This window comes from Quercus robur, chromosome 1 (genome assembly GCF_932294415.1).
Source record: "Quercus robur chromosome 1, dhQueRobu3.1, whole genome shotgun sequence".
NCBI classification, from domain to species: Eukaryota; Viridiplantae; Streptophyta; class Magnoliopsida; order Fagales; family Fagaceae; genus Quercus; species Quercus robur.
The window spans coordinates 14,799,679-14,824,648 of NC_065534.1; the positions used below are offsets into that span (position 1 = coordinate 14,799,679).

At 32.3% G+C, this 24,970-nt stretch overlaps 1 protein-coding gene and 1 non-coding gene across 2 annotated transcripts; one reads left to right on the forward strand and one right to left on the reverse strand.

Annotated features, from left to right (window-relative positions):
• On the forward strand, positions 1 to 73 carry TRNAR-UCU (transfer RNA arginine (anticodon UCU)). The gene has a single exon. It is a non-coding gene; the product is annotated as a tRNA-Arg (tRNA).
• A 1,844-nt stretch (positions 74 to 1,917) lies between these two features.
• On the reverse strand, positions 1,918 to 6,093 carry LOC126722519 (UDP-D-apiose/UDP-D-xylose synthase 2). The gene is made up of 9 exons (XM_050425677.1): positions 5,631 to 6,093; positions 5,444 to 5,536; positions 5,157 to 5,264; positions 3,498 to 3,612; positions 3,282 to 3,415; positions 3,081 to 3,182; positions 2,896 to 2,988; positions 2,651 to 2,786; positions 1,918 to 2,567 (listed from the first exon to the last, which is right to left on the reverse strand). Exons 1-9 carry the CDS (start codon positions 5,898 to 5,900, stop codon positions 2,455 to 2,457), a joined length of 1,164 nt encoding a protein of 387 aa, XP_050281634.1. The 5' UTR covers positions 5,901 to 6,093; the 3' UTR covers positions 1,918 to 2,454.
• Positions 6,094 to 24,970: the final 18,877 nt, after the last annotated feature.

Below are 24,970 nucleotides of genomic sequence, written 5' to 3' on the forward strand. Positions count from 1 at the left end.
GCGCCCGTGGCCTAATGGATAAGGCGTCTGACTTCTAATCAGGCGATTGTGGGTTCGAGTCCCACCGGGCGTGAGATTTTCTTTTTCATTTTGGGCTGGGCTACCTGTGAACAATTCCATAACTGTCGGCTTACTGCCTTCTGGGCCTCTTACGAACGCCTCAAATCTTATTCCTTTTGTTTTCTGATCATTCAAATATATTTTCGAGCTTTAAAATTAGCATCTCTTCATATCTATTTCTTTCAATGGAAATATTTTCATCGAAATTCTTTTGCCAAACAAAAATTTATTCGAAATATTTCTTTCATATCTACTTCTTTTGTTTTGTTTCATAGCATTACTATTAGACAAATTGCAAACCTTAGGTAGGCCATTGTTTCCACTCTTGTTCTGTAAAATGCTTCAAAATAATTTTCCATTTATTTGACATATATCTCTGCATGCGAGAAATGTTTGACTAGAATTTTTTTTTTTTTTTAAAGAGTAAATGTATTAAGAGAAAAGGGGGAAACGGGTCCAGACCCATCTCTACCTTCTAAATAGAAGATCCAACCTAGAAGATTAGAGATTGTTATGGGTCCATCACAATTACAAAATGCTGCCCAAGAAGCAATGTTATGGGCTAAATGGTTTAAGTTCCAAGGAACATAACAAAATTCTCAACAAGAGAGGGATTTAAAGAGGCAACTACATTTGAGATGACATAGACAAGGAAATCAGGAGGAGGGGAAGCTGAAGTCTGAAGAGTCTCAATTACTGTGCTTGAATCAACTTTAAATCGAACACAAAAGAGAGGTTGACCAAGGCAGACAATTTAAAGGCTAGAAGAGCTACAATAACTTTCCAAGAAGAGGATCCGATGGAGGAAGAAGTGAGTGAGCAAATAGGATATCATCATTGTCTTTCCTGCAAACAGCAGCAACCATGGAGTTGTTGGGCCTGATCGATGCATCAAAATTGATCTTGACCCAGTCTAGAGGAGGAGGAAGCAATATGGAGGGTTTTGGGTTTTTGAGAACAGCCCATGGTTTAATTAGAATGTTACTTTTGGGTTGTGTTGATACTGATATATTGTACTCATTCCAATATATTTTGAACTAACAACATTTTTTACTGACACCAACGATGACGAATTGGTATCATAAATTTAATCTCAAGATATTAGGATTTAACATCTGAATAGTATTATATGATATGAAACATTTAAAATTTATTTAATTAAAAAAATATTTAACTTTTAATTGACATCCTCAAAGTGACACTTGTCTCCAATTTCTCACAATTTTTAATATCAAAATTACAATATTGGTTCCCAGAAATAAGAGATCCACCAGGTCACCAACGTCAATGCCATGTGATATTTTAAGTTTTTTAACAGCCACATCAACAACAAATATTAATGGTAGCAACCAAATTCAAATACTATATAAGATAGAGAGAACGGATCAAAATTTGAAAACTTCTATGGTTTGTTTGGATCAAGTGATAGTAGAGCAGATTTGGCTTAAAATTTGTCTATTTTCAGTCAAATTTTGAGCCAACTCTACTCTACTTCCCTCCACTCTCCCTCCCTCCCCCCTCAATCCAAATAAGCCTATGTAAATCAAAATTACACTAAATTATAATGGTATAATTTGCAATTTCATTTTTCTGACTGTTGGGTCTGGTGGTGGTTGCAGAAATGTAGTAAAAGTAGAAATCATTCACTTAAACTATATTGTAAGAAAAGGAAACGCATTAAACATGTTCTATGGCTTACCAATCTTTGACCCAAAGCCATTATAGCAAAATATTGAGAACAATGTTGTTCCACAAGATATGTACATGACTAGATGTACGTGTGTATAATAAGCAAGCACGTCAAACATTACTAGAACTGCTACTGCTGAAATTTTGGTTAGAAGTAATGACCGAGAATAGAGTTAAAAGCTTTTCCCTTTCTTGAACAACCTATTTTTTTATTCAATAACTCTCATCACACTACATATATAGAAGTAGAACCCAGCAACCAAAAGAATTGCCTGAGATTAATAAATAATAATAATAATAATAATTTAGGAGACATGACACATTGCAACTCAAACAATACGCCCTGAGAGTGACAAAGCAGGGAATGACAACCATTACCCCATGAGAAGGTGAGAACATAAAGCAGGCTTTCCTTGTATAATGGCCCCCAACATGTCGTAGCCAAGCTTTACTGACAATTACAGTTATACGATAGAGTTCGGTAACAGAATCTAGTGCCTTCTCCAGAGATATCCGGAACATATTCCTGAGCTACTTCAGCTATAAGACTAGTGACACCGGAAAGACCGAAAAAAACAAAAAAATAGGGTATGTAGGAATCAAAGATTAACATATATTATAGGACTTCCGTAAAAAGAATTGTAGACAAAAGCAACCTAAGCAAGAATCCCCCTTCTCGTAAGTGCCACCGAACACCAACTTGCATTAGTTGGCAGCTGGTTTTGCAATGGCCTGCTTCATAGCCTCAGCATATGTCCTGTGTTGATAGGTGAGTGTTGATTCAAGCAAATCCCAGAGCGATGTCTTGGGGTCCCAACCTGGAAAACCCATAAACTTCTGTCAAATTGTTTCTAAATCTCGAGGCTTTACGAGATAAAAGTAGAGTAGAAAAGAATCCTACCAAGTTGTTTATGGATTATGGTCATGTCAGGAATTCTCTTGTCACTATCGTCATATCCAGCACCGTAGAATTCTTGGGAGCTCACATCAACTGTAGGTTCTTCCAGAGAAGGTTCACCACTTACTTTTGAATAAACCTGTATAGTGGAAGAACATTAATTCTCAAATCCCAAAAAAGCATAAAAAGGCAATAATTAAGCCAGTCTTTTCCCAACCAAACACACATAAAACAATCCTTCAACTCACATCAGTCATCATTTCAGCAAGCTGCCTAACTGTAACTTCATTGTTAGGGTTGCCCACATTGAAAATATGGCCATTGGCTCTAGCGGGATTTTCCTGAAAATAAAGAAAAGGATCACAGTACTCAGCCACTGTCATGTCAAACATAAATTTAAAATGAAAGAAAAAGGCAGCATATCAGAACGCACGATCATCAACATAACAGCTTCAATTGCATCCTTTATATAAACGAATGTTCTCTGGGAAACACCACCATCCACAAGCTTGAGTGGTTCATGACGCAGTAGATTCTGATACATGAAGGACATGATTAAAACAAATATACAAAACAAAAGAGAAATACTCTAAAATATCTACATACACTAAAGATGCGAAAAAACTGATCATACATTGCTAAAGCATGCCAGAACTCTGGGAACACCCTCACTTGGACCGTCAATGCCAGGAATGAAATCCATTCTGGGTCCAATCCAGTTAAAAGGTCTCACAATTGTGAACTCCATACCATTCTCTGCACCTTCAGCTGTAACAAGACAAGAAGTCAGAAATATTCATTACAAAATACCAATTAAGAAACAGCCAAGCCAATGGAAAAGGTAGCAAACCATAAATCAGCCTCTCAATCAACTGCTTTGCACATGCATAGGACCATCGCTGCTTCTCAATAGGGCCAAAAATGCATGGGGATTCATCTTCTTTAAGAACGAAATACTCTGGCTCCTGGAACAAAATAGCAAATATAATGAGTCAGCTCATAGAAAGCAAGGTATAAAACAAATCACATTGACTTCAAAGTAATGTAACATATTCATATTAATCTAATATCTGCAGATAAACTTAAAGCAATAATAAGAAGAGAAAAGGGATTGTTTCTTCGAAACTTGCATTAAACTCTGAAATGTCAGGGCAACCATTAACTCACAATGTCAAAAGTGAGTTATAATTCTATCATAAGAAAAGCAGTTTTATACCTCAGTGTATAGAGAGAATGGTTATTACTCCAAATAAGTACTCAGAACAAAGAGAAACTGCCAGCCAACCTCATATAAAAACGCACACAAACACCCACAAAAGCTACCCCTCATAAAACACACATGCCTCATAACCAACCTCATATAAACCTTAAGAAATCTGTTGACCCTGAAAAAATTAACCAGCCTTGTAACTCACATAAGCAAACACACCTCATAACCAACCCCTCTATCTCTCTCTCACATGATAAAATTGTAACATTAACCTGAACCAATTCATGTTACTTTTTTCTTTTAAAAAAATGGCACTGAGCTATAGCTCAACTGGCACTTACTCCTCCCATAATAATGGGATGGTGAGTGAGGTCATGTGTTCTAAACCCACAGGTGTGTTGCGTGTATTTAAAAAAAAAAAAAATACTAATGTCATTCTAGAATCTTTCCACTTCTGAAATGTACTCCAACCATCTCTCTCTATTTTTTTTTTTTTTTAAATAAAAAAAAAAAAGTAAATTCTCCCGTCATTCAAAAACACCTAATGACAGGAATAAATAAAATTAGTGAGACTTTCGTCATCTAAAACTTTCATCAACTTCTAGAAGACTAGAATTCTCAACAAATATATGCATATGGTTATAGGCTACAGAAATTATCAATTTTTTTTATTGAATGCTACAACTCAGTCAGCTATGTGTGACAACAACAAAAACAACCAACCAGCCACAGGCCCACATAAGGGAGGCGTGAAAAACCCATATCTAAAATAAACACACAAGAATAACTACTTTTAGATGAAAACATATAAATAAATAAACGAATAACCGCGGCATTAGTAAGACTATCATCATTGAAACAAAATTATATAAAAAATAAATAAAATTCTCTACAAACAACCCGCATTGTCTGAAAACGGCTTTAAACTCATAATGTAAAGAAGATGGCTACCTAAAAGAGAGCTCTTGAAAATCAATAATTTCTATAATAAATGAATTACCCGTGCTTTTGTACAAAGATCTTCAATCTATACAGTCATTCATGGCAGTTCAAATTACTAGTATTATTTATTACACTTAAAATTAATAATCAATCATTCCTACACATATCATTTCAAATCTTGATCCACATTATACATCCAAAACATATTTACATCAAAACAGCAAATGCTGAGCCACAAACTATCTGAATTACGCAACCGCCAAATTAATCACAAAAAAGGTAGCAAGAAAATCACAGATCTGAACTATACCAAGAATTGCCAACAAGTAAGAAAAGATGAAGAAAGCGAAGGATTACCTTACGAAGATGACTGTCTTTAGGAAGAAAGCTCCCAATCGTTTTCCCGTACACCTCACAAGTAGAGAAGTGAATGAGACGCTTATTGTTCTCTGAGCAGTACTTAACCTAATCAAATCAAAAATCACAATCACACACATCACCGTCAATCAAATAACAACCAAATCTTTGTAAAGCGAACGTAAAATAAATAAAAGTTCCAATCAATCAAATCAAATTCCAATTGATTCCAAATGCAACAAGAATTGAAAAAAAAAAACGCGATTTTGATCTCAATCAATGCTTACCACTGGGAGCGCATCGATGAAATTGCTGTAAATCGTATCGAGTGGACGCGTGTTGTAGTCCGCCGGAGTACAAATCGCCGCCAGATTTATCGTCTACGACAAAAAATTCAAGAACAGTTTCAAAAAAAGAACGAAGAAATTGAGAGAATCTGAAATGGTAATGTGTAGAGAGAGGAGTGGAACTAACCAGATCTGACATCTTGATGAGGCCTTCGAGGCGAGAGTCGTTCTTGATGTTGAGGCGGTGGAACTGGATGCGATCGGACCAAGGGTGAGCCCCCGCGGGCTCGAGAAGGTGCTTGATCTTGTCGCTGTAGACATCGAGACCCAACACCTTGTGCGGCGTCTCCGCCATGAGCTTTTCGCAGAGGTGGGAGCCAATGAAACCACCAGCTCCGATCATGCATATCGTCAGAGGCTTGATTGGTTTCCCGTCCAGATCTACCCTCGCCGCCATTTTTCTGTGTTTGAAGCTTTTCTTTGTTGTTGTTTTCTTTGCCTTTTGTGCACTGAGAGAGTTGAGTTTGTGAGAGAGAGAGGAATTTGGATTGGAAGGAAAGGATGTGAGGAGAAGAGAGGTGAAAGGGATATTTGAAGGGGGGAAGAGAGAGCGGAAAGGGAGGGAGGATGTATTTCTGTGAGTGGATGTGACTCCTTTGCACTTCTCTCTCGGCCTAAATTAATTGGGGATTGGATTTTTTTTTTTTTCGAACACTCTCGCGCGTGTCAATGATCAGGGTACTCGCGCTATTTCTGGCCCCGCTCAGGTGTGATTTTTTTTTTTTTTTTCCTTTTACAGATATTTTCAACAATAATACTTATTAGAATTTATACAATAATAATAATAATAATAATAATAATAATAATAATAATAATGTTTTAAATCGGGTTTATAATATACATTATATAATCAGAGTACAATTACAAAAAAATCTAACCTTTGCCAAAGGCCTTGTAATTGAATTGGCACCTCCCTATGTACAAAATGCTTGGGGGTCTAGGGGGAAAGGATTTGAGCTGCATGGTTAGCAGCATGTTGTAATTATTTCTCAAAAAAAAAAAAAAACTTAACCTTTATAGTTGACAAGTTGTTATAGGTTTTTAATTTGAATCAATTACTAAAATTACTTTATTGCTCATTAGTAAAAACAAATAATAACTTACCACATAAGATTTATTATGAAAATATTGAATAATGAGGTCCAATAAAGATATAGATTATTTATTTTATTTATAAGGAAAAGAAGTTATTTCCTTTCTCAAGTCAAATTTGCGTATGTTAAAATTTTCTATTCCTCTCTATTTAGGATTTTGCATTATTATATCAGTTAATATAGATAAAAGTGTGATAAAATCTACTAAAAAAATGAATATTGAAATAATTCAATAATATTGAAGTCGTTATTTCATGGATGAGTGTGAGTGTGTTTTTTTTTTTTTTGGAGGGTATAGTTACTAAAGTAAGAGTGTTTTTATTTTTATTTTTATTTTTGCTGAGAATTACTATAGTAAGAGCTAGTTTGACAAAGAATAGGAGAAGAAATTATTCCCTTTCATCAGTCAAATTTGTGTATGTTGAAATTTTTCGTAATAACAGGCTTTTCAATTTTTTAAAAATGTTGAAATTTTCTATTCATCTCAATTTAGAATTATGCATTATTTAATCACTTAATATAGATAAAAGTGTGATAAAACCTACCCACAAAAATGAATACTGAAATAAGTCAGTAATATTGAAGTTGTTAGTTCATAGATGAGTGTGAGTGTGTCTTTGAGGGCATAGTTACTATAGTAAGAGCTAGTTTGATAAAGAGTAGGAGAAGAAATTATTCCATTTTCTTCGGTCAAATTTGCACATGTTGAATTTTTTTCTCTTGCAATAAGAGGCTTTTCAATTTTTAGAAATTCTTGAAATTTTCTATTCATCTCAATTTAAGGTTTTGCATTATTTAATCACTTAATATAGATAAAAGTGTGAAAATGAATATTGAAATAAGTTAATAATATTGAAATCATTATTTCAAGGATGAGTGTGTGTATCTTTTTGAGAGTATATATATATATATATATATATATATATATATATTTTAATAACATTTTTGAGGGTATAGTTACTATAGTAAGAGCTAGTTTGACAAAGAATGGGAGAAGAAATTATTCCATTTCATTAGTCAAATTTGCGGATGTTGAAAATTTTCGCAATAAGAGGCTTTTTTGATTTTTGATTTTATTTTATAAAATGTTGAAATTTTCTATTCATCCCAAAACCTTTATTTAATCATTGAAAAAATATAGAAGTGTGATAAAACCAACCTAAAAAATGAATATTGAAACAAGTCAATAACATTTTTTTTTTTTTGGTAATCAATAACATTGAAGTCATCGAGGATGAGTGTAACTGTGATTGTGACTATGACTGTTCTTTTTTGGGGAAGAGTCTCGTCATGCTTCTGTCTATTTTTAATAATTAAAAATTGCAAAGCCCTAAATTGAGATAAATAGAAAATTTTAACATATTTTTAAAAATGAAAAGCTCTTATTGGAATAAATGGAAAATGTAAACTTTTTTTTTTTAAGAAAAAGTTCAAAAAGGCTGGTATATATAAAGAAATAAGGAAAAAAAAGCGGTTTGCTATGGGTTTTAGTTATTTATTTTTATTTTAATTGTTATCAATATATGGTCCGTGGGTCATAGCTTTTATATATATATATATATATATAAAGATTATAAAAAATAATTTTTTTAAGAGAATGACAAAATTTAGTTACACATATTTAGTTAAGAGAATGACAAAATTTTGTCATTCTCTTAAGCTTTAAAAAAAAAAAATTGAAACCTTTAAAAAAAAATTAAACATATATTTAGTTACACATAATATATATATATATATATATATATATATATGTATTATTTTTTATTAAATTCAAACACATGATAAGTGGGATCCTTAATTAAGTTCTCCCCCGTGTGTGTTTTTTTTACACTTTTCTAATTTATACAACTTGGAGATATAATGGATTATCTTTTTCTTATTTTTATTTTGCTGATTATTTGTTACCATCTTATGGTTGCCTATAAAATTTCTTAGAGACTCTTTTTTAATTAACACCTCACCTCCTTATCCATGTTAAGTGTATGCCTCCATTCTAATCTTTTATCAAGAAAGTATATGCCGCCCCTTCCCCATAAAAACTTTGAAAATACACACGTTTATTTTTATAATTTACTAATTTCAAAAGGCAACCATAGAGTTCCTTTCTTTATAATATAGTTGCAAGCTTTTCCTCTATTGTTTTAGTATGAGAAAACTTGGGTGTGTATATTAAGTTATCTATTGATTACATTGACCATTAAAATACCCAAAAAAAAAAAAAATTATCTAATTGATTATACAAATGCGGACAAATGAATACATCTTCGATGTGGACGATTTAAAAAAAAAAAACTGCCTCTGAGCACCCGCGTTTAAGGTTAAGAGTTTTGAGAAAATTTCAAAATAATTAGGGTAGAAACATGTACCAAAATTAATGATTTTTGAAATATGAAGTGAGTTTGAGCCCCATGTAAATAGCTTACAAATAATATTCATTAGCCTAGTTGTTATCACCTAAATACATCACTCTATATGTTTATTAATGATAAAATGTATGAAAAGTTGGAAGTGTTTTTATTCTATTGTTAAAAGCTTTGTAATTCAGTTGACATTTTTTATTGTTTACAGTGCAGACATTCAGAGTTTAAATGGCCCTTACCCAACTATCACATCGTTAACAAAAAAAAATTACATCACTCTATACATAATTAACGATCATATATGAGATTTCGTGTCTTTATTCTAGCTCCATTTGTTTCTCTCCTAGAAGAGACATCTTTAAAGTGAACAAATTATAACAAATTATATTGTCTCATGCTTCTCCACAACTAGACTTCCAATGCAAGAAAACAACAAAATAATTCACAATTCATGAAGAAAGGAATAAGGACAAATGTATAATTTTATTAATCATAACTATTAAAAACATGTATGGAAAAATGAATAAAGGCATAAGAATTCTCTTTTAACCTTATTCCATGATTTGGCCCACAAACAATCTTGCTAAGGATGAGGCTTGATGAATCATTCCCAATCGAAACAACATATCATCACCTCCATTATTTTAAAAGTTTGACGAAACGTATTTATTACAGTTATTCACAGTCGGCATGTACAGAGACTTTTGAAATCTTTTTTTTTTTTTTTTTAATTTTTTATACAAAGATATAAATTTTATTATAGCATAATCTAAGTGTATATGTGTGTAAAACTCATTCCTGAAGACTTGTATTTCGGCCCTTGCCCCCTACATCCTATATACACTTATACTTGTGGAGTGATTATCGCACCAAAGATGTGTGATGGTTTTTTGAAATCTTAAAAACTCTAAAACCTTTGAACTATAAAACCAAAAAAAAAAAAAAAAAAAAACCTTTTAATACAGAGGATGCTTAAAAAAAAAAACCATTTTGGAAGAAAACCAAGAGCGGGTTTCAATGTCCCAGCCTATTATTTTCTTCCAAATTGGTTCCCTTCTCTTTTTTGAAACTGAAAATGAAAGATTAAAAACAAAAGAGATGCTTTTTTTTTTTTGGTGGTAACTGATGGGAAATTGTATATATATGACAATGCAATGAATTGTAAATGGCAATGCAAGCTATCATTTGGACGTACAATATTTTAAGAAACCAAGGATCTAGTTATCTTGGGTTACAAGCGATCGAGAAAAAAAAAGTTATCTCGGGTTACTGTGCAAAACTATCAGACAATATTTTGTTGCTGGATCTTCTATCCCATGAAATGTGGAAATGTTTAGGATATACTTCTTTATCAAAATAACACCACACCAGATATAAGAGATTCATGTGCATGTATAGAAAAATGAATGGAAATCAGAAGGAAAATTCTATACCGTGAAAATTAAAACTCCTCCTGCCGGCCAACATCATGAAAGGAAAATTCTACTATTATTAACGGGAAAAAAAATGTAAACTCATAAGTTCAAAGAATGCTTAAAATACAAAATAAACTGTGAAAAATAACTCTAAATCTACCATGAAAATTCTAAAGCATCAATGAAGAGAAAAATTAGCCCATTTTTATCATACACGTGATCCATCTGCACTCAATCAATCAAAGGCGATGTAAAAAATCAAAAAATGCAACAGCAAAAAAAAATGTGAGGCCACCTTTCTTGACACACATTCATGCCCACGTACTCATGCATTGCTCTATTCGTGACTCAAAGAGTCAAAAGCAACACATGTTTAGCAATGGCTAGTACAACAGCGTGTTGTAGTGGTACATTGTTCCAATTGCGACTCAAAAAGTCAAAAGCATAACATGTTCAGCAACGGCTAGTACCGTAGCATGTTGTAGTGGGCGGGTTTTGGAGTTGGCTAGCTTTTATTTGTTGGGAAGGTGATGAAATGGAAGAAGATAAGTGAGGAGGCGGTTTTGGTTTACTTTGAGGATAGAAAGAGATATCAATTTTAAGGAAAATTTACATTTTACCATCCTAAACTATATCTCTAATTACATTTTGCGTCCTAAATTTTTGGAGGCATGTTTTAATTTGCACCTTAAAATATAATTATTGTTATACTTTGTATACCTACATTAAGTTTGCTATTAACTTGGATGGAAAAAATGTGGCATCACACATGAAGACCTAATTGCCTTATTCTTAATCCTTTAAAACAAAAGATAAATTATATTTTACCACCATAAATTATACTCATTATTACACTTTGCATCATAAATTTTAAATTTAATTTCATCCAAGTCAATAACAAACTTAATGGCAGAGTACAAAGTATGATAAATGTCATAGTTTAGATTGCAAACTTTAATATGGTGAATAGTTTAGAGTGGTGAAATGTAATTTTTCCAAATTTAAAAATGTAAACACCACTTAAAGATTTAAAAAAAAAAAAAAAGTTTAAACGTTAAGAGTTTGGGAGAGGGGGTTTGTTTTTTCTTTTTCTTTTTCTTTTTTCCGTGGGAGTTCAAATAGCTAGTAACTTACAGAAACAGATTTATAGAGTTATCTTAAATTTAGAGGATTTAAATTTGTAATTTATCCTTTTTTGACCCTATGATCTTAAACTTTTGCAAGATATCTTTTTTTTTTTTTTTTTTTAAGTATGAGGGTTTTTTAGAACTCGAGAAAAGTCTAATATAAAGAAAGAAATTCTATCATAAGTAGTATAGATAGTATTAGTAATTTCTTATTATTGTATTGATTAGTGTTTTTATTTGACGATAAGAACAATCATCATAGAGTGAAGCTCATATGTTAAAATTCTATTATAATTGTTCTAAAGGCATACATTAATCATTCATTTGGAAAAGTTTTTATGAAAAATTGAAAAAATTGTCAAAATAATTATTTTTTTTTTTGTTTTTCCATAAAAATTTATCTAAAATGGTTTACTCATGTATACCCTTATATTTATATTTAAAAAATTGAAATTTCCCTGGGTAAGTAGCAAAATGGGATTTAACAAAAAGACTACGTACACAGTACACAGCACTAATATTATTATAGTAATATTAGTACACAACACTAATATTATTAATTTATTATAGTAAACAATAAAAATAGTAATATCTTTTTGAGCAAAATAAAAATAGTAATATCTTGTCAAGTTATCAGTACTGCAAATAAATTAATCGCGATAAAGCTAGGAAGTTTCCGTAGATAGCAGCGCGTAATGTTGCTCTGATCAACGATGTCAACTCGTAGGGACAGTCATGACTCATGACGTTTTGTTCTTTTTCTCAGATCGCGATTGTCCAATCGAGACATGTGACTCGCCTTGTTCCAATGAGCTGTATATATTCATGCTCACGTGGTTCATATTTCTCTGTTTGTGCTTTGAGGCTTGCCACTGCTAATTGGGTCTCCGATTATTACTGCACGCGCTTTTCTGACGCTTAGCGACCAATTTCAAAGGAATCCTATATCTCTCTTGCCAGAAGCAACCAAACTAATCTTTATCAACTTTCTATTTTGTTATCTTTAATAGTTTAATTTGTTGTTTTTATTTACCACTTTGGATAAGATTACTGTAAGAGCATCAACCACGTGCTATTCATGAAAAATCTGTTTTTATCCAGGTAAATGTTAATGAGCACCATGCATATCTTTATCAGCTTTCTATTTTGTTATCTTTAATAGTTTAATTTGTTGTTTTTATTTACCACTTTGGATAAGATTACTGTAAGAGCATCAACCATGTGCTATTCCTGATGAATCTGTTTTTAACCAGGCAAATGTTAATGAGCACCGTGCATATCTTTATCAGCTCTCTGTTTTGCTATCTTTAATAGTTTAATTTGTTGTTTTTATTTACTACTTTGGATAAGATTATTGTAATAGCATCAACCACGTGCTATTCATGATGAATCTGTTTTTGTCCAGACAAATGTTAACGAACACCATGTTGTGCTTCTTTAAGGTTAAAATAATATGAGTTTCATTTAATAAAAAAATTGTATAAAATTGATCTTAAAGTTTATAAAACTGACAAAATACTACATAAAACTGAATTATGAACACAAATTTTGATAAAAAGTGGTGTGTTAACCGGCACCTTACGGTGCTCAACTTGAGTCTCTCTACATCCAAAACTTAAAAAATAAAATTGAGTCTCTCTAATTAAACCAAAAGTTAGGTTAGAATTTGTGATAAACGACTAAATATGGTCCAAAATTTAATAGCATGCATATAAATTTTGATAGTTAAATTGTTTGGTTGATTTGAGACTTGATTTGTCCGTGCATGAATTAGAATGAGATTTCGCTCTCTCTAAAAAAAAAAAAGTAGGACTTATGTTTCTTTCTATATAATTGTTAGTGTGTTATTATTATTATTTTGATAAAGAGAGAGACTAGTGTATCAAGAAATTAATATATAGAACAAGTATAAACGATTAAATATAACATTCATGTGTTTTTCCCCCTTTGAAGAGAGGATGGGGCTTACTACTCCCTAGTCCCTATTTTATCTCTCCTCGCCTCGTTGTCCATTCATTTTCTTTTTCATCTCTATCTTATCAGTGACAAAGCCAACTAATTGAGGTTGAGAAAATGCCTAATGGGCTTTCCCAACTGAGAGGAAGTGACGGGTGGGGTTGGAGCACCTATGGTCTCACCTTGTCTTGTCCCCTTTCTTAAAGCACGAAAAATCTATGTGAAATAGGATGAAACAGGAGAAGCTGGGCCATTTTGCTATATTCCTACTATTTGCCCTTTTTCTGGAACTAACTATATTTCTACTAAGTTACTAATTGTTCATTCACATCTCTCATATTTTAATGCAAATAAGCTACGTTGGCCCCAAGCAATCTTATGAGAGGGACTGCATCAGTAGCAAACAAATGCATCCTATGTATATATATTATCCTTTTCATTTTGTAATATATATATATATATATATATATATTTATATCCATTTTGGCACTTGGCACACATTGAAAATATAACAATGAGAATGCAAATTTTACAAACAGCGCAATTCTAAGATATACCCTTATTAGTTCTAAAGATTCTTAAGGCTTTGAACTCGATTGATTAAATTTTCCCCTTAGGCAATTGATTTATTTTATTCTCATATATATATATATTAATATCCAAAGTTTAGAAAAAACTCAATTATATTTTAATTGGATTCTCAATTTTGCACCACTTGTCCTATTTAATTTTTAATTTTGTGCTAAGTGAATTATTTAGGGTAAAAATCAAAGAATCCAAATCCAATTAAATTCTAAATTGGATTTCAATTAAAGTTCAATTTTTTTTCACGAGTCCATCTAAGTTTTTAATTTTTGTAACAAGTAAATTATTGAGTGCAAAAATCAAAGAGTCTAAAACCAATTATATATATATAAAATGAGAAACCATTACATATTTTAAAAATATATGGTTTAAAAAAAGTGTAAACTAATACTCTGTATAATTTGAACTGAATAATTATGATTATTTTTAATTGTATTTGTATATATACACGGAGCTATACACTAGTATTTATAATGGGTATTTTTTATGATACAAATTAATTTTTTATTACTTATTGAGAGATTAAATATGTGTAATGTATACATAATAATGTCTTCTTAACAAATTTTAATTATATTTTTGAAAATATACATTTTCTTATTTTTTTCCCCAAAAGAATATAGTAAATTTAAAAATAACATATCGAGTGAGGGCTCCATTTTACATGCAGTGAGAAGCCTGTGTCTAGTGGCTAGTGTCACCAAACACGTTGCGATACACAAACTAAACCCTTACGTGCAAGCTTTTTCACGTACGAAGAAAAACAATGGGCGTACTGTGAGCCTGTGACCCACACCAAATTACTGCATATAGCAATACCAAGGACCACCCTTGTCTTGTTTGATGTTCATTGATTTTGTTTTTCTTTTTCAATAAAAGCCCAGGCTTGATGTCTGGTTTCTCAAAAAAAAAAAAAAAAAAAAAAAAAAAAAAAAAAAAAAAAAAAAAAAAAAAAAAAAAAAAAAAAAAAAAAAAAAGGACCACCGACAAAAAATCTATCAAGCAAGCACCACGCAAACAATTCAGCGCGTGAGAACATACTCAAATTCTGAAGCGTGGTTGAGATGCTACGTACTAATTCTTTTCTAGCACAATTAAGTGAGGTACCGACAAAATTATCCTCAATTAATTGACTAAGCTAGCCGAGTAATTAGCTGTCTTGTACAGAGTCTACAGTGTGAATTTGATGATGTACGCGGAGTTTCGATTGGGCGGCGATTGCTTGAACCAAGCTGGATTTTAGCTTCTTTTTTTTTTTGATAAGGTTTTTAGCCTTATTGTTTCTGTTAAATGTTAATGATGTAAAATATTAAAAAAAATAAATACTAAAAAATATCTCAACCAAAGTATCCATAAAAAAAAAAAAAAAAAATTAAAGTATCATAATTATGGATGAGATACGGTAAAAGATAGAGAAAATATCAACCAATATATACTTTTTAATTTTTTTATTCAAATATATACTTTTTAATCTATTCATGAAAGTATTCGTTTTTTTTATTATTAATATTTTTTTCCTTCTCTCTGTCAATTTGTTCGAAGATATATTTTAGTCAAAATCAGTTTGTTGCAATCTTTTTTAAACTAAAGCAATGATAAAATTTTGTTACCAAGATTTAATAACTTAATTAATCATTAATACTTAGTACTTACATTATCTATTCATTATTAATGGTTTCATTGATGTATTGCGATTTTCTTCAAAAGTGTATATCTTTTATTTTGGCTCCAAATTGCTTCTTAAGCAATAAATTGATTAAGTATGTTCCAGTTATCTTAATCGATAAAATCTTTTATCCTCGAATAAGATGTTTGAAATTTGAATCAAAAGTCCATTGCAGCTATTTTACTTGATTGGATGGAATATTACAAATTCTACCTAACCTTATTATTATTTATTTATTATTTTTCTTTTTACAATTTTTAACCTAAAGACAAAGGGAGAGAGAGGCCAAGAACCTTGTAACTCGGTGACATTTCTTGGTTTCCTTTATAAAGAGAATTAGGATTTGAATTTCCCTCCCAACTTGTTTTAATAATTAATTAATTAATAAATAAATAAATTACAAAGATAAATATAACTTGTTAGGATGTAGCTTGTAATATTTAAGGCATGAAATATATTTGTGTGATGATACTAACAATATTTGCCTTTTTTAAATTTATAATGATATGTAATTTGACTATTTAAATCAAGTTCCCTAAAATTCCCATAAAAAAATTCTGGAAAACTCTTTTGGCCAAGTTACAATTTGATCCCTGTACATTTGTTATACATTACTAAAAGTACGCTACAAACTTTGTCATAGCTAACAGCTATAATTCCTATTAAAAAATTAACATGACTATATATTTTAAAATTTTAACCGTTGGATTGTATATTTTTTATATTCTTAATATGTATGTCAAATTTTATGTGAATTGAATATTATTTATTATTTGATCCATAAAATTATTTTTATTTATAATTTGATATTACAAAAATTTGAAATTTAAACATTTGATTGATGACATAACTATTGATATTTAGTTTTTTGGAAATTTTGCAGGCATGTGGGATATTAGAAGAAAATTTTATCTAATGATAAATTTGTCAAAATTCACATCTGATAAAAAGTTATTGAGTAAAATTGTAAACATTAGTGCAGGGTCTTGATTCGGGGTCCAGGCCCAACAGGTATGGGGTTCTGGCTCAAGGAGCCCGAAACAATGAATTTATAGAGAGTGTGTTACAGAACTAGGCCCTAACGAAGTGCATACTAATTAACATTGGGTCATACAACAATTGAAAATAAGAAAATCTCCTTCATGTCCATTAGATATACGGTTTGAGGAGACGTAGGGGATGTATCTCTGTCTCTGCTCAAAGGCTATGGTTCTAACCCTCTTCTTTTGTTCTAAGTTCCTCCTTTTTTTCGTCCCCTTCTTCATGGGGACTCCCCCCCCCCCCCTTCTCTCTCTTATATAGCCCCTTTGAAGTCATCAGGACCTTACACTTGTTGATCATCTAGACCTTCACTTGAGTGCCCGTCCCATCGGACATCTCTCCCATCTTTCTGTGAGTTGTGGTAGCCAAGGTAACATTGTTCACAAGTCCTCTCCACATTAATGCGGCCGGAAAAGTAGCTGCAATGCATTTAATGTGGCAGCTGTAACCTCTCCCTTGACATCCTACACTTTTTTCCCTCTTACGGGCTTATGGGACTCATCTCTATTACTAATACTCGTTGTAGTGAATCCTTATAGCTGGCAGAGTGCATGTTCGAGCCACATTTGGTATGTCTGAGGAGACATTTCTCCTCGGACTGCCTTTTAAACAATTTTGGGCCCATAAGAATTGGGCCGGGAGCCCTTTTGGTACCTACACCTTCTCCTCAAATGTGGTTGAATTTTATATGGGGCCCAAGGCCCATTGTATGATCTTGGGATTTTACCCCTACAATTAGCTACAACTAAATTTGTATATCCAAAAAATATTACCTTAAATTCAATAAATTTAAAATTCTATTACCAAAAATTTCAATAAATTTAATATTTATTTTGATCAATCTATCACTGCTTATATAGTAAAGCTTACACTATTTGGCTTAACATATGTAGATATTATGATAGTCAATTTAACCAAGGTGAAATTTTATTAAAATATTTCAAGTGATTCACTAATTATTAAGAATATTTGTAAAATATATTTTTGTAAGGGCTCAATTTATAATGACCCTAAATTGGTTTATTGGGTTCGAACGTTAAAGACCCAAACGATAAATTTGTAGAGAGTGGGCTAAAAGGTTAGGCCTTAGTTATTGGACAGTAGTTAGTCATGGTGTTCATGGTGATCGCACGGGGGTGGACTGAGTGTATCTAAGAAGACTTTCTCCTCGGCATGGCCTAAGTGGCTTTGGTCCTTGGACCTCGTCCGAGGAGCTTAATGTTCTTATTATTCTTTTTGCTTTAGGGTTCAATGGCCCTGGAGATGATCTGCCTCCATCCTTTTGGCTGCTTCCTCCTCCTTTTATATTAGCTTTTCCCCTCTCTCATACGTCCACGTGTAGGTTCCGCTTTTTAGGTCTGATACTTGTCTTGTCAGCTCATACCCAAAGTGGTTGGGGGTGGTTGTAAAAGCTAAAGAGCATGGTCCTATCAGGCGCAGAGTACTTAATTGCAGTATTGGCAGCCTTTCCCTTGAACCGCTCCTACACTATACTCGCCATTTCTTCTGGGAGCGCTCTAGGGGCCGCCTTTGATGACGTGCCATTCTTTCCTTCTAAGTTTTGGGATGCCGAGGACAGGATCGTCCTCGGCTACACCTCTAGGTCATTTGGACTTTTGTTGCACATCTTCGGCAACGTTTCTCCTCTACTCGAACCTTGAGCCCTAATGTAAAGTGGGCTGGGATCACAAATTCTCTGACTCCACAATTTTATTTTATAAACAATTTTTAATTGATTGAATTCGAGATCATAGAAAATATTATATAATTTATCGGATTAAAATTATTAAAATATCACTTATCATATCAAACATGGACTAATACATTGGATCATGGCAAGATTTTGGTCTTGTTGGGCTATTCCTAAATCAGGCTACATCTTAGGGATATTTAGAAGGCCTTAAAGCCCAGTCGTAAGATTTTCTTTAGTGCCAAGCCCAACAAGTGGGGACCCTTTTTCGTTTTATCGCCTTGTACCTATTTATTAGCTATTACATTATATTGCCATTGGGTTTCATATTGTGAGTTTATCTCACAAATTGTGAGATAGAGATAGAGATCTTATTAGAAGCTAAGGCCGAATTAGGGATCGTTATATTTATTTTATATTTTTCATTTTAGCTTAAATTATTAATTAATCCTCTAATATTGGGCGCAATATTTATGGCCTGTTTGGGAGTTTAAAAAAGGAGGGAGAGTAGAGTAAAAGGAGGGAGAGTAATTCAATTACCTTGTTTGGAAGTATTTTTAAGGAAGGAGGGGAAGGGATTTGGAGGGGTTTCAACTACCTCTAATCGCTCATTTTTAATTCTCCCAAATTGGAGAGATTTAGAGGGAGAGTAGAGTAGATTATTGACCAAATGAATTCCCTAATTTAACCTTTTTAAATTAAAAAAATTACAAACAAATTATATAAATAATTTTTGTTTGTTTCCCAAGAAAATATGAGAAAGAAAAATTGAATCTCACTATTTACCTTTGTTACTGACTTTGCAAATAAGGCAACCCAACAAGAAAAATTCAAGCTCGCGATGAAATACAAATTCCATTAGAAATTGAAACCCTAACGACAAAATCAGAATGAAGTAAAAAAAAAAAAAAAAAAAGCAAAACAATTCGGATTGAACCTGCAAAAAATTCAAAGCAAAACCAAAACCCACATCCAATTTGAGAGAGAGAATCAGAGTGAGAGAAAGAGAGGATTGGAATGAGAGAAAGAGAGAGAATCCACCATCGCTGCCACTCCAAACTACCATGCCATTGTCGCCGATCTCTAAACCACCACGCTATTGTCGCTGATCTTCAGTCCCTGTTGCCAATTTTGATCTCCAATCCACGCTGATTTGAGAGACCCACAACAAAAATTCAAAGCAAACCAAAACCCACATGTAATCTGAGAGAGAGAATCGGAGTGAGAGAAAGAGAGGATCGAAATGAAATCACACTATTCAAATCAAAAATAGATTTTATCTTAGAAACAGAGCAAAAAAGATTGAACCTTGCAAGGACGGTTCTTGATGACGATATAGCCATTCTTGCGAATAGTACCAGCTTGCTGAGGGTAAGTCTTGGAGTCTCTGGCATTGGCCTTGGACTCGTAGTGGTGCTCCTTAGTTTAATTATATTTAATTGGATTTTTAATCTTTTTTTTAGTTTTTAGGTATATACTTTATTTTGTTTTATTTATTTTTTAATTTTATTTATGCTTCTCCCAAAAAAAAAAAAATCACTAACATATTCTAAGATTGGATGAATGATAATTAGGTCCAAACTTTACAAAACTGATAAATTAATCATAGACCAATGTTGTAAGTTCATTTTTAAATAAGGGTAAATTTATTTATTTAAATCATTTCATCTCCTCTCCATCCTAATTGTTAAAACATTCAAACAAGAGGAAGGGTTAATTACTCCATTCCCCCTTACAAATTTTAAAAACATCCAAACAAGGTAGAGGGGAATGGTTTCCCTCTACTCTCCTTCCCACTACTCTCCTCCCCTCTACTCTCCTCCCTCTCTAAACTTCCAAACAGGCCATTAATCTGATCAATAAACTATTAATATTATCCAAGTAGTCCCTCAACCTTCAAAATCAAATCAATATTATTTTCTGGTATTTTTTGGTCGATTTACGTGTTGTTTTAAGGGTAAATGGAAAATTACCTGTTTGGCCAAAGTTTCAGTTTACCCCTTGACTTTTCAATAATTTCACTTCACTTTCCTAACTTCTGATGAAATGAAGTAAAATAAAAATGTTAGATATATACTTTGTGATTCTATCTCATTTGGCAAAAAGTAAAATGTGAGAGGTGTGTGTAAGGCACATGAGAGAGATGTGGACTACACTATTGTGCGTAATTCATAGCAGAATCAATGGATTTATTTGAGAGTATTTAAAGTGATTAAAGGTGGTTGGATGCCTTTGTCAAGCTTCAAATTGATTGATTACGAGTCACTATTGTGCGAAGATCTCAACCTTGTCATATTGTAAGTAATTCATAGCATAATCAATGGATTTAGTCGAGAGTATTTAAAGTGATTAAAGGTGGTTGGATGCCTTCTGTCAAGCTTCAAATTGATTGATTATGAGTTATGATGGATGATTTGACTTTGTATTTAAAGGGATGTGGTTCAGTATTACCTCAGTTAAGAGAATTTTTTATGCTTGAAGGATGAAATGCAAGTAACAACGAACTATGGAAAGCAAATAATTTAAATTCTAAAAAGTTTCCCAATATTGGGACTAACTTTTAAGTAAAATAAGATGCCATTGGATTCCAAGCAATTAAGTTATTCAAATTCACACTAAGTCCAATTGCAAATTAAACAGTTTGAAGTATAATCAATCTAAATAGTTAATATATCAAAGGTTAAAAAGTGTAGGATAGTGAGCATATCATAGCCAAGTAAGCATTCTAATTTCTAAACATCAAACCAGATCGAAGATAAGGCATTATAGATCAAACAAAACTAACAACTATGAACTAAATTAAACTAAATTAAATTCGTTTAAACAAGATTAAACAGAGTAAAAAGATTACAAGGAAATGGAACACTTACAACCATGAGTACCTTTTAAACCTATAAACTATGAGAGAATCTCTTAGGGAACCAAATATTACATGAGAATGATATTATCTATGTACAAGCAAGTTTATTAGTGGAGAGTGGTGTCATTCTTTTGAAATTGAGTATTCTTTTTAAACTTGAGATTTGACAGTTATAAATAGTTATGTTTTACACATGTTTGTAGACATTGCATTTTGTGGCCCTTATGATTCAAGTCCCCGTTTTCCAATGATGCCAAAATTCTAAGGCCCAATGTTGGTTTAAGGCTTAATCAAATTATAACTTTTTATGAGCAAATAAATCCATTTTTGAAAAATAAAAGGCCAAGGAAACCCTCAGCCTGCGTACGCAGGCAAGGACCTGCACATGCAAGTCTGATGCATGCGTACGCAGGCACGAACCTGCACACGCAGTTAGGGTTTCAGAAACCTATGAATACAAGTTTTCTGCATTAAAGACTGAGGTTTGAAATGAATCTCACATTGTCTGGAGTCGTTCCAAACCTTCATTTTTCAATTATATAAATCCTTACATGATATATTTCAAAAACATAGAGAAAATCATAAGGGAAAAACTAAGACTCATTAGAAATAATGAATCAAAGAGAGAGTTTTTCATAAAACATCTTTAAGTTAATTTTATTTTGATCGGAACCTTTTCTAGTCTTGATTCTCGAGTTTTGAAGTTTACTAATTATTTTTGTTTGGTTGTGAATAGGTTGACTGAGGGGAATGGTCAAAATCAAGCTTGAAAAGTTTCTTGTTTGAGGTATTAAGTTTTCAACTCTTTTCTTGCATTTCTACTTTAATCTATTTTTAATCTAGTTTCCTTACATTGTTAATGTTTAGATATGTTTGTTTAACTTAGGTTTAGTTAGTCTTTATGTTTTAAAGCATGTTAGGTTGTTAGTTTCTTTGTTTTAAGTTTTTGCTCTATTTTTTTGTTTTCTGTTCTGGATTAGGGTTCCTAAGCAAGTTTCATATGCATGCTTTCTGTATGCACATGTAGGCTTGAAGTATGCGTACGCATACAACTAGCCTGCGTACGTAGGCCTATGTATGCGCACGCATACTCGTGCCTAGAAAACCTAATTTAGGTTTTCTTCTTCTGTTTCTTTTACACCATATGTCTTTGTTTGGTTCCTTTTGATGCTTTTTAAGTCTCTATTCCTTTGTTTGAATTGTTTGTTTTCCTTTAACATGCTAGATTAGGGTTTTATTTTCTTTTCTTACTTTGATGCCATGAATAGTGGCGACTCCAAGAAATTTTGTCAGGGTATTCCTCAACAAGTATAAATTACACAATTTAATAAAAAGAAAATTTTATATATTGACAACAACAACAATAAAAAAACACGCAAATACATAAATTTACAATTGCCTTCTACGAGTTTTCATATTTTGAAATCGTTGCATGATAGTCTCATTATCAATGCTACAAGCTACATCTTTTTTAATATACAAAAATCAAGCAATCGTTCATCTACTGATCTCCCATTCGATTGCTCAGTTCATTCTTTATATATTTCATTACTGAAAAACTTCTTTCTACTGTTGCAGTAGCAACTGGAAGGGTCAAAACTAACTTTACAAGCAAATAGACTAAGGAATAAGTCTCATGCTTCCTTGTGCTCACTAACTTTTCAACAAGTTCACTAACTCCTTGAAGCTCTAAAAAGAAGTCGTTGCTGCGCATATTAAAAATATAATTCTGCAGTTGAGAGATAAGTGCCAAAATATATGTCCCAAGTAAATCAGAGGGATAGAACTTAGCTAGACGTATCAACTTCTCCTTATCGAAAGCCACAAATGAATTACTTGGATTCAAGCAAGTCATACAAAGTAGCAAATCGATATTCGCCTCAGAAAAACGGTTGTTAAGCTCTTGAAGTTGCATATCTATGACTGTGTAGAATAGCTTAACACGATAAGGATGTAAATTTGTATTTTGTTGAGTGTTGCATTGCGGTCTCCCACTAACTACAAACATTTCATCCATATTCAAGATAGAAATATCATGTGTGGTACAAAATGAAGACACTTTAGTCAATAAAGATTTCCATTCATCATCTCTCATCACTTGCAATCGTTGTTTAGACACTTTAACAAGATTCATAACATTTACTATATCCTGAATTTTTTTTTTTTTTTTTTGCAATGCTATTGACAACTCATTTGTGATCCCTAAAATGTTTTTCATCAAGTGTAGACCAAAGACAAATTCAAAAGATAGAATTAACCTCATAATAGATCGAGCTTCAACTTTTTGGTCGGAGAGGCCATCTTCTTCAATAATCTCAAGTACATCAACAACAACAGAGAGCATCAAAATCAAGTTGAGAATAGTCCTATAGTGTGATCCCCAACGTGCATCACCAGGGCGTTTAAGATTTGTCTCTTGATTCAAACCTTGCCCACTTTTACGTACACCATTCTCTAAATCTTCTTTAATTTCGGCAAATTGTGCATCTCGAAGAGCATCTCATCTCTTACAAGAGCCTCCAACAACAGTTACTAAATTACTAACCACATAAAAAAAATTTAGCAATGTTAATGTGATTTTTAGCAACGGCAACAAGTGTCAATTGAAGTTGATGAGCAAAACAATGGATATAAAATGCTGACTTATTCTCTTTCAAAATTAAAGTTTTGAGACCATTGATACCACTTTGCATATTACTAGCCTTGTCATAACCTTGCCCACGTAGGTTCGACAAACTCAAATTATATCCACAAAGTAAACATTCAATAACACATTTGAGTGACAAAGCGGTAGTACTTGCAATATGTAAAATACTAAGGAATTGCTCTATAATAATTCCTTTTTTGTTCACATAACGAAGAACGAGGGACATTTGTTCTTTCACTAAGATATCACGTGACTTATCAACTAATATTGAAAAGAACCCATTGTCAAGATCCTTGATGATGACTTTGGATGTTTCACGTGCAATTGCATTTACAATGTCTTTTTGAATATCCGAGTGGGTAAGCTTGCAATTTTTCGGAGTTGTTTGCAACACTTCATTAATAGATTCATTGTGATCCCCCAAAAATTGTAGAAGCTCAAGAAAATTTTTTTTATCACTTGAACCTTGAGATTCATCGTGACTACGAAAAGTTAATCTCCGGTATAAAAGGAATCTTATGCAATCAAATATTGCATTTAATTGAACTCGATAATCAAGTTTATCTTTATTTGATTACTTAACCAAAACACTTTGAATGTGTTGCTTTTCCTTCAGTAGATCTTCACTCTTCTTGACAACTTGATTATGAGCACTATTAACTCCTCCAACATGGGAATCTAACTTCACAAGCTGATTCCAAAGTTTGAATCCCTTCATTACAAAAGTCTCATCTCCTTCTTGCTTACCAACATCTTGCCGCCCAAATAGGTAGTAATAAAAATAAAATGCAGCATCCTTGTTTATACTATATTCCAACCACTTTCTATTTACATACCATTTAGATTTAAATCGACAGGGCTTTCCAGAAAAATATGATATAGGTTAATCATGAACAAAAGGTTGACAAGGGCCTTTTGTTAAATAATGTCTTCTTATTTCATTATGATTATTAGGATGATAAGATGATATCTTTTGTCGTAGCCCAGGATCTGAAGGAAGATTTTCTAAGTTAAAGTCAACACGAA